Below are 11,372 nucleotides of genomic sequence, written 5' to 3'. Positions count from 1 at the left end.
GCCAGCCTTTGCACAAGATATGCCATGTTTGATCATGTTGTGGTTCTGATCCAATTTAACTAATTAGTATAGGCCAGTTCTTTGCTAAAGGACTGCACAATTTCATTGTTATAATACAGCTAAAACCTTATGACTTTACTTCTGAAATGATTTGCCATGCTGGCTATCATGAACTGGTTCATCATGTATACACAGCTTGAGTCACCTACCTCACAATTTTAGGTACAGCATAAAACTCATTTTCCTATTACTTTAAAATTAATGTTTTAAAAGTTTTGTATGTAGAGGGCTGCCAAAATATGATTCATATTTCATGTAAACAAGCTCAGTCTTAGGTCTGTTTGCAGGATCAAATGGTGCAATAAGATTCCCAATAATAAAATTCTTAGTTGTTGGCTGTCTGGCATTCTCCCAAAACATGCTCATAAAAGTTAAGCTACATTGGTCTGGGCATCTCATTTGTACAGCAGACTCAAGAATAACCAAGGCCATATTTTATGGTCAGATAAATCAAGGCACCTATTCTCCTGCTGGCCAGCATCAACAATATAAAGACACCCTGAAGTCAAACCTGAATTCAGATGAGGTTGACTCCAGCACCTGGGAAGCAACATCCCATGATCGTGCCAGATAACAGCATGTCATGTTGCTGTTAACAACTTTGAAGCAAGGCGCAATATGTAATAGGAACAATGCAAAGCAAGGATACAACAGCCTGTGATTTTGTGTCTTACAGATAACTGGTTGCAGTTCTTAAAAAAAATTAAAATTGGTGGAACTGGAGGATGGAAGGAGGAGAGATGTGTGATACTGCTGGTTTCCAGTACTGTCACTGAAAGATGAGTGGAAATATTACAGGAGTGTAGTGGGAGTATTAATGGAACTAGTATTAATGGCGCTAGCACTGAAGTGATTCAAGCTGAACTGATGAGTGCTGATGCAGTTCTAAGATTTGCTCAAAGACAGTGCATTTGGAGTAGTACCTGTACTGTTTCACAAGCATTCTAATTTTGAGTGTACAGCACTTAAAAGTGTTTCCAGTACTTGAAATGAGTGTTGTAAATACTATCAACAGGATAAGCCCCAAGGTAATTCTTAATAGCCACTCTACAGGAAATATTGCACATGTGGTAGTATCATTTAACAGCAAGTTCATTAGTCACAATCCTTTACCTTAAGATATTAAGATATATACTATTTCTGAAGCCCCATAAAATGGATTTAAGTGAGCCAGTGTAGAAGCATGCAATGTTCTAATTTATTTTTGTTATTAAAGGAACACCATTCAATTCTTGCATTTGTCTGAAAAGAGCAAATGGAGCAGATTGTACACACTGCAACTTCTTGTTCCTTCAAAAACATCACTGTGGCAAATAAAATTGAGGCTGCTGTCACTTATCAATTCATCCCCAACCCAAGTTGCAACTGTTGCCTTGACTATAACTGACAATTTAAAAAAGTAATCCAGTACAATCCAGTGCATTTATTTCTTGTAATGTGTGGATGTTTCAACTTTTGATTTAACACACATACAAATTAACGTTTTCAGGTTTATATGACAATTATCAATACTAGAAGCCAAGTCATGGGTAGAGGAGCTCATGAAAAAAAAAGACAAATTTTTCTCTTGCTGGAAGATAATTAAACCAAGCATTTCAAATGCAGGTCTCATGGAAGCAAGTATCTCTCTTTCAATGGTTAGCAACTAATCAAAATCATCCATCAGTGCAAGCAGCCAGGAGTATAAACCCTCAATCTCTCTACAAGCAGCTAATTTAACTAGGGACAAAAGTTCTGTACAATATTTAGATGGCTGGGGGGTAGGGGGTTACCATGAACATACACACTTGCATATCTAATAGCAGGCTCAGATAGTCTGAAATATAGATGTATACAATTGCTACTCTGCATATCAGATATATGAATTTGATTTTATACTCTGTATTAATACTCTATCCATAATGGAGAATGGACGCCAGCTGAGGAAGAATCTTAGAGCTCAGTTCTTAGGAACATAATACCACAGGTATACAGGTCACCTCACCCATGGCTCCATACCTTTCATAGCTATCAACTGCACAAGTGCAAACATGAAATTAGTGGAATTCACACACCCTGGAACATGTCTGTATTGTGTCTGTTAATGAGAAATAAGAACTAGATTCAAATGGTATTTCATTTAGCTTATGTTCCTCTGTGCTCTGGAAAAGAGCTAAAAACCTCACTGCCATCTCCATGTAGTCTTTGAAATATTAATGGACACTTACAACATAGCTGCTGAAAACCACAATAGAAACTTAGTGGTAAGTTAGAAGTTTCAAGTTCTGCCATCTTACTTCTTTAAAACAAGACTCTGCATGAACATAATAAAAAAACAGGATCAGTTGATGTCTGTTTCAGTAAATCTATTAAGAATTACTAGGGACTTCTAAATACACTCATTATGGCAAGAGATACAATATACTTGACTAAGTAGTAGTTAGCTACTTAAGTATTCTGACTCTCAATACATTGACCAATCCTCTCCAAACATTGCTGTGATAAAGTTGTAGTATTCACTTGCTCCAATTTATATTCAGAACATACAAAGTTGACAATTTAAAGCTTTATTGTAGTTTGTAATATAAACAAGTGCTGACATTCAGTCAATGTCCATTTCTGGGAGTTTCTTTTCTGTAGCTGTTGGAGCAGTTGTATTAGTGCCCTGTTCAGCAGGCTGGGACCCCGTGTTGGCATCTCCCTGGCCTTCTACTGGTCCATTCTGTTCAGCTGGATTTTGCTCCTCTTTAGGGATTTCTGCCTTGGGTTTTGGTTTTGTGACTATAGGATTGCAGATACCTGTCAATTCCTAAAATAAGAGTTGAGAGAATTTAAGTTAGAGCACACATTAAGGCTTATACCTACAGTCATCGCCTAAAGCAGCTTACGACAACACTAGTTGAGTGTTCCCAGCTGAAGGCAGAAGTGCCACTGCATAGTTTTGGGAGGTTTTGTTGAAAATAGTACTACTCTTCTTTTATTTCCCACCTTCCTTCCTCCTCAGAGCCTCTCTGAGTATAAAGAAATACTGGCAACTATAACAATAACTGGTAACAATAACTGTTACACTTATGCAAAATGAAACTGGTTTTATATTTCTCTGCAAAGTCAAACAAGATCTTACTTTAGTTTTAGCTTGGATGTCCTTAGTCTTTATAACTGGGTCCAAAGTAAGACTTCTCTTGTTCTGAAGATTAAGCTTATTGTTCATCCATTCCATAGCTTCACTTACACTCTTCTCCACTTTTACCATATCTGCTGCATCTAAATGGTCATACTGTTCATCCTGAAGTATGAAAAAATTACACAGCACATTTTACATTACATTTCATTTGCACAGTAAGGACACTACTATTTTAAACATCTAGGCAACATATTTGTTTTGCTTCTTCATCAAATCTTATCCTCCAATTTCAGAATGGATTGTCAGCTGGAATTTGACCAAAGGGAAACTTTATTTTACACTTAGCTGGGCAAACAAGTTTGCTGAGCAGCCCATTGTACCATTCTGAGTATGGTCAAATGGAAGAGAGCTGGCAGCCACAGAACTTCATAATGCTCTGATTTCCCCCAGTGGAGGGAACTTGTCTGGGAGAAAGTTGGTTTACAAGCATCACTAGTAGTCATCATTCCAATTATATGAACATACAAGAGTGCTAGTTTTATTCGTAAGAAAAAGTCAACATTAAGTATTGAGAAGTTAATTCCTGCCACTGCTCCCCAAACCAGGAGACTGCATTATTTGTTGGCCATTCCCACCACATCTTATACTGAAAAAAGGTGCAAAGAAGAAATCCAAGATAGCTTTTCAACACTTTCTTATAATCATCAGCAAAACATTTGAAAAACTGAAGATACCTTTGCTTTGAATGCATGAATAACTTTCATATACTGTTGTATTTGCTTCCCCAGATCCTCAAATGCTTTTGGTCTTTCCTCTGATTCTTGAAACCGTGCCTGAATAGGCTGACCCAGAGACTGAAATAAAGGACAGAACAGTTTACTGAAATTTTAAACACAGCACTGTATTGGACCTACAGTGACTTTTTAATACATGGCAGTGTTTCCCAACTTTTGAAAGCTGAGTCCCCTCCTCCCATTTTAGGAAAATGAAATTGGTCTCACACCCTCCCTCCAACCCTGCCATGTGTCGTTGAAGGCATATCCATATTGTAGCTCTTCATAATATGCTGCTTCCTTCCCTTTCTTACATGCTTTGATGGGAAGTGAAAGTTAACTATTGACATTTAGATTATCACTGGCATTCTAGTTAGCACAAAGTGAAGTGTAGGAGGCAATTCATGTCTCTGAACTATTGTTTCATGCTCTCTGCCAACTCAAGGCTTGTGTACACAAAGCAGCAATGTGCACTAAAGGGGTGTGATTTCTATAGCATACTAACATGTTGCACATTATTTGATCTGTGTAGATCCCGCCGGCGTGCACTAAAAGTTCCCTAGTCCGCTTTAATGTCCACCTCATGGGGCATGTCCCACATTTTGTCAAATACTGGTATTGTGTGCATTTCATCACTATTGTCAAGTGATAGTATAGGGCTCTACTTATTCACATATTAAAATATTTTATCAATCAAAACAAAAGCCACACTGGGGAAGCTTTGCCAAGACTAATTACAAGTTTATCTTATTCAAAAACATTAAAATAGTTAATTATACCTTTTCATAATAAATTACAGAATGATTTCAAATTCACTAGTATTCCAGCTAAAGACATTACAGCATCTTCTCCCCTGCTGCCAATACAGAATATAGCTATCCTTTTACTTCCCATTTACTTTAGATAAACTGCACAGGAGATTAAGCTTGACTAACATTAGGATTAAATCATATGGCAAGGTAGTTTTCTTCTACCCTCCAAAATTAGTCTTCCATAACTTTAAAGCTCATTTGTATAAAAACGTTTTCCTGTTATAGGTCACCTGCGTTGCCTTTTAAGAGCAAGTAGCAATTCTCACATCTACCTTTCCAAAGAGATTCAGGAGAAAGATAAAAGCCTACACAATGCAGCACTCGCATCACTAGCATTTCCTTTCACTTTAGGCTCAATGAAAAGCTTCTCCTGCCTATGCTCTTAAATTATTTTCTTCATGTTTGCAAGCACCACCACCTCCCAACTCATTTAAATAATTTATTGTTCATTAGGGCCTGATTTATAGCTTAACTTGAACTAAATTCAATTGAGACTTGAAGATGACAGTTACAGTGCTGAAGTGCCACTTACCTGGAGTTCAGTTAGTTTATCAATGTAAACTTGTTTGGGTTGGTCTTCACCATCTTCATACAGCCAATTTTCAGTGTCTTCCAGCTTCAAAGTGAAACTATTTCTATCCTGAGACCAGAAACAACCAATAGGAATTGAATACTGAATTTAGAGATCATCTCCCATAAAACAAAAGTGATAAACATCTGGTGTCATTTGGATACTCTTTTCTGAAACATGATGGACATTTTGTCTGGTCTGTTAGAATTTTGCTCTGATGAATAGAATTCAATGTAGTTTGCTGCAGAACTAAAACAAAACTCAAAACACAATGCCACCTCTGAGTTTAAGAAAAATATACATCTCTAATCCCCAAATAAAAACTTTTCATTTGAATAAACCAAGTACTGTTGCAGACTTAGAACTATTAGCCAATAATATTTACATTAAATTGGACCACACCATTTGCAGCGCACTCTCCGCTTCATCCTTTTCTCGTTTTTGAACTTTTGAATATTTCCCTTGTGTTCTGAAACACATTCTGATACAGATTTTCATTTTCTTCCCCTTTTAGTGTGTCAAATCTTTAAACTGTTATCTAATAGCCTGAAATGTGTACGTGAGATTTATCAGTACGTTCAGATGTGCATGCACTTCAAAGCTTATGTGTGTGCACGCGCCTTATTGTGTATATGTATATCTTCTAGATTGCCAATACATAGTCTTACTTTAACAGGCAGCTTTGCATATACACACAGACTAATGTATTATTGTAATACATGTATCTCATGCAATGTATTGTATTTTCCTAATAAAACAAGTTATTTTTTATATATTTGAATGATACAAAAGTAGAGTGAAATTGGAAACAAATTTTTTTGTAAAATCTGGGATTTTTTCAGCAAAAATCAATTTAAACTGAAAATGAAGGGGCTTAATTACAGTCTATTAAATATTTGTTCTCCATGTAGATATTTATAATGGGCTCTTCAATCTATCAGAAAAAAGCTATAACATAATCCAATGGCTGGAAGTTGAAGCCAGACAAATTCAGACAGGAAATAAGGTGTACATTTTTAATGGTGAGAGTAATTAATCATTAGAACAGTTTACCAAAGGTTGTGGTTGATTCTCCATCACTGAATTTTTTCTAAAAGATATACTCTAGGAATTATTTTGGGGGAAGTTCTAAATTATCACAATTGTCCTTTCTGGCCTTGGAATCTTTGAATTCACAGCAGAACTTGTGGGAGATTTGCATTGAGATCAAGGGTAAAAAAAAACAACAGTGGTCCTAAAAATGAGATTATTTTATTCACCAAGTGAGGTTGATCATGACAATAAAGTACTCCCCATTCCCATTTCACCTGGGAATGATCACTAATTAATGCAAATATTAACTTTTTAAAGTGTTATCATTTGGGTTCTAGAATTAACATTTCCCTGAGATTAATGTAGGGCAGAGGAGTTGACACTTGAGTTCTTATCTCAGGTAGTTTGCAAACTAAGAAAGGCATTCTCAGTTTACACTTGGTCTCATGTTTGGAATGTTTATTCTCATAACCATGAGGACTAGAAAGTTACTTTTCTTAAAAAATGAAAGTTACATTTCTGAAGTTACATTTCTGAATGTAACATGCAGGCCACAAACACATCCAGGGTGTTTGACACCCTTGGTTTAAAGACTTAATAGAAGAGACCTGAAATATTAGACCACAAAGAACAAAAAAGGTATTAGTCAGATTGGCGATACTTACATCTTCACTAACAAATTTCTCATACAAGCCACAGAGCTTGTCTCTCATATCATACACATATTCCTCCACTGCATTCTTGGCATCATTCCGCTCTTTCTCCAGTTTATCCTGCATGATCATTTTACCCTGCAGAAAAGAAATTAGTTCAGTCTTACTCAAGAATTAGAACTCAACTAAAATTTTTATAATAGCATTAGAGATGACATACTGAGGAGCAAGTATAAACAAATGCATGGATGCATCTGAGATGAATGAAGCCATCAGGATAGAGACAATTTCAATTGAGTATTTTTGTGGGGAAATGCATTTTTAAGCTCATCTGCCCACACTACAACAGCCATTGAGAAGCAGATTGATGTCAGCCTTTAGGGTATCTGTGCCATCTAAGTCTAAATTTTAATTGATGAATGATTTTATTCTCCTGCTTGTTGGTTCCTTGAGAAGAAACTTGCTTTCCATAAGGATTGCTGTATTTTTAGTTAGAGATGCCTATGTAAAGGCATGTAACCCAGACTTTAGGAACCAAATCCAATTCTGGGCACTTTCATTCTGCTTGGATATCTCCAAGGGAGAGATGCAGAGAACACAATTCTCCTATGGTTTGGAAAGGAAGTACTTTTTGGTAATCAGAGTGCTATCATCCTGCTCTGTTTCCTCTGCTGAGGGAGGATGAGTACCAAGTGTAAGTAGGATTTGTATCCTGAAAGGGAGAAAGAAAATGTTTCAGGTGGCTGGGACTAACCCCTCCCAGAAGCCAGGAGTCTCCAGAAATTCTCCCCCATTCTCCAACCCTTTGCAAGGTCAACACTTCCTGAGCCAGTGAAAAAACTAGCACAGCAGCACATGCGTCTGCCAACCCAGTGTCCTTAGATTTCAGCAGCAAGCCAACACATTGCTTGTCGCTCATAGAACAACTCACTTTAAGCACTCAAACTATCAAGCAAGATCACAGGCAAATCAGGAAGAGGATAAAGAGGCAGCTAAATAAGAAACATTGCCATATGGACTTGTATTTCAATGAGATAGTTTTACAACTTTGCTGCAACTGTGAAAGATGGAAGGTGGTGGTGAACAAATTCCGTATCGGACATCTAGCTTAAGACGACAATGACACCTACAGGCTAGGCTGTATTATTTGTATTACAGTGGAATGTAGAGTCCCCAGTCAGGATTGAGAACTCATTGTGTTGCTTGCTGGGGTGACAATCCCTGGCTTAAAAAAACTGACAGTCTCAGAGAGCTGAAAAAACAATTACTTTTAAACACAGAATTCAATTTAAGCGGCATACTGATCCAACTGAAAATTTGCTACCCTAGTTTTCCAGTTTTAAGACTGACTAACATAGCAAGAATTCCCAGGCCAATACAATCTGAATTGCCCAGGTAGTTGGAGGACAAGTGCTCTAGCTATGGCCATCTGAAGAGATACCAATGATTTAGTAGCAGACATTCAGGGAACCAGATGGATTGACTTTGATTGGAGCAGGTGACAAGAGCTTCAGAATAAACAACAAGCCTATAAAGCAATCCAGTACTACTGAAATAAAGAACAATCAATACGAATCAGAAAAATTTAGCTGCTGTAAACAGTGTGCACAGGATTTTTTTTATCACACTGAATTCTTTACACCGTTGTAAAGAAAAAGGAGCTACTGGTTACCTCATACTGTGGTGTTTTTATCAGTTAAGAAGGTCTCAGATGTACTTTGAAGTCTTGTGATTTGAAGTGAGCAGCCTTCATTAACTGACCTATTAGCAGCTCCCCAAATACCGTTTCTGGTGGCAAAAAATGCACTGCAAGCTTTTCTTTTGGAGTTTGTATTATATAATTAAATTGTCCCATTCCTGCCAACATTAAATGCATTTTTTATACCTTTAACATTTTTCCACTGAAAACACTAACTTGCAAGACATTAGATAGGTGCTCAGAAACTAACGTGGTAAGTGCAGTAATAAATACCTAGGTTATGGGTTCAGAAACTTAGTGTCAGTTCACAAAGCAATTTTTCTAAAATGTAACCATATTCCATATTTGCAATTGTAGAATATCCCTGTAGCAAGTTATAGCAGATGTTCATTAGGATAAGGTGTGTATTTTTAGCTGTCTCTAGTGCAGTTAGTTTTGCCCTTCTTGGAGAAAGTTAGCCATACTGTCTCCTTTTGCTGTTCATAACGTCTCACCCTCTCCTCTGCCTTTCTCCAGCTGGAAATGAGGAGAGTCAGCATGTCGTGACCAGCAGTCTCTGTGCAGACCACTTTTGTAAGACTATGGCCTAGACAGAGGTAAAAGTACCATTCAGTTATTTTACCTCATTCTCAATGAATAAGTTCAGCATATCCTTCCCTATCTGCCAAAGCAACTGATTCTCAATGGGAAGGTCCACTGTACTAGTCTTTACTTTAGCCTTCTTGGCTTGAGGAGGTTGATCCATTTTCTTGTCTTTTGATGCAGCCTGAGATGTCTGCATTAAAAAAAACAACATTCAGAGCGCAATAGTCACTAAAGCAGGGGTGGGCAAACTATGGTCTCGGGGGGGGGAGGGGGGGAGGGAGAGAGGAGACGGACACACATCTGGCCCTTCAGATGTTTTAATCTGGCCCCTGAGCTCCCGCCGGGGAACGGGGTCAGGAGCTTGTTCCGCTCAGCGCATGCCGTGGCTCCACACAGCTTCCAGCAGCAGTGGCAGCATGTCCCCCCTCCGTCTCTTATGCGTAGGGGCATCCAGGAGGCTGTGCATGCTGCCCCAAGTGCTGCCTCCGCAGCTCCCGTTGGCCGGCAACCATGGCCAATGGGAGCTGCAGGGGCAGCGCCTGCGGACAGGGCAGCACGGAGAGCCGCCTGGCTGCGCCTCCACGTAGGAGGGACATGCCGCTGCTTCCGGGAGCTGCTTGAGGTAAGAGCTGCCCAGAGCCTGAACCCCTGACCCCCTCCAGTGCCCCAACCCCTTGCCCTAATCCCCCTCCTGCCCTCTGAACCCCTTGGTCCCACACTCCTGCACCCCAGGGCCCGCACCACCAGCTGGAGCCCCCCTCCCCCCACCTGCACAACCTCCTGCTCCAGCCCTCTCATTTCTGGCCCCACCCCAGGGCTGGCACCCCAACCCCCAATTTCGTGAGCATTCATGGCCCCCATACAATTTCCATGCCCACATATGGCCCTCGGGCCAAAAAGTTGGCCCACCTCCGCACTAAAGGAACACCCAATTCAAGTCACATTCATCTTAATTTTTTTTAATACTATGTTTATTAACATTTTAAGTTACTTGAGCAAACTATCAGTCAGTGCTGCTTCATTTCTTCTGAATGGAATTCTCAGCTGCTTTGAAATTCTGTGACAAAGTCTACAGGTTTTGCAGTTTTCTAGTTTGGTGGTAAGGAAATTCTGCAACAGCTTCACTTATAGTAAAAATGAAGACTTGTTTAAATACTGTATTGAACTGAATGCAATCAATACAATAGCCTTGTGCTATTTATTTTAAAATTGAATTTAGTTTTATGCTGCTCCAAATTTTCTGTTTTAAACATGTCACATATTTCTGTATCAAAGACAAAACTACCTGGTACAAATTGTTTGGGGAAATTTGTGGTTTTGGCAGCTGAGTAGCAGACAGTGGGAGCATTTGGTACTAGGAGTGTAGCTCGAGACTGGGCTAAGCACATTTTTGCTTAAATGATCACCACTCAGCGTTAACATTGACATTTAAATAGTCAGTTTAGTGTTTGGAGTGAACAATCCTTTCAGATGAATGGGGCAGTTCACAAATCCCAGAGTTACTGTTTCAAGTTATCTGCAGTCTCCGGGAGACAGCATTGCATCAATGTATGCTCTGTTCGTATTTTTAAGGCACTAGTCGCAACTAGGAGAACTAGAAATACTTTTAAGTGAAAGCTTAGTTTCCAGAGCCTCGTTCTGTGGCAAGGGATGGAGAATGGGTCCTGATTATACATTACAGAGCAAACATTCCAGAAGGCAAAATAGCTCATCTGGTTGGACCAATCGGACAATAACACATCAAATACACTTAGTACCTCCATTTCTTCAGACTCTGCCTTACTGTCAGCTTGTGCTTGCTGCTGCTCTTCATTCTTTTGTTGCTCCTCCTGGTCTACTTGCATCTTCTGAAATTAGAAGAAAACACTTAAATGTAGAGCTACATCTCAAATACTTAGTTTTATATGACCCAGTGTAAATCAATTTAAACTTCTGGACTGGTCACTATGATTGTATAGTTAGTACGCTTCAGGTCCTGCAGTGAAAATCTAAATTTAGTTAAAGTGAAGCTAGAAACTATGTAACAGGGTTAATTAAGCCTTTGCAGCTAACCTTTATTGATAAATATTTGCCATACTGAGATT

General features: G+C 38.8%; 1 protein-coding gene across 1 annotated transcript in view; it reads right to left on the bottom strand.

Moving 5' to 3' along the window:
* Positions 1–1,463: 1,463 nt before the first annotated feature.
* The window catches only part of HSPA4 (heat shock protein family A (Hsp70) member 4), a 35,742-nt gene continuing 25,833 nt past the window's right edge, over positions 1,464–11,372 (bottom strand). The window contains exons 13-19 of the mRNA XM_034778730.1: positions 11,046–11,135; positions 9,326–9,478; positions 7,017–7,142; positions 5,281–5,388; positions 3,898–4,017; positions 3,164–3,325; positions 1,464–2,848 (exon numbers count right to left, since the gene is read on the bottom strand). Coding sequence (XP_034634621.1) covers positions 2,642–2,848; positions 3,164–3,325; positions 3,898–4,017; positions 5,281–5,388; positions 7,017–7,142; positions 9,326–9,478; positions 11,046–11,135 — 966 coding nt within the window. The 3' untranslated portion in view covers positions 1,464–2,641. The remainder of the gene's footprint in view (positions 2,849–3,163; positions 3,326–3,897; positions 4,018–5,280; positions 5,389–7,016; positions 7,143–9,325; positions 9,479–11,045; positions 11,136–11,372) is intronic.

Source organism: Trachemys scripta, chromosome 8, assembly GCF_013100865.1.
Source record: "Trachemys scripta elegans isolate TJP31775 chromosome 8, CAS_Tse_1.0, whole genome shotgun sequence".
Lineage (NCBI taxonomy): Eukaryota > Metazoa > Chordata > Testudines > Emydidae > Trachemys > Trachemys scripta.
Note: the sequence above shows the minus strand (reverse complement) of the source record. Positions and strands in the feature narration are given on the sequence as shown.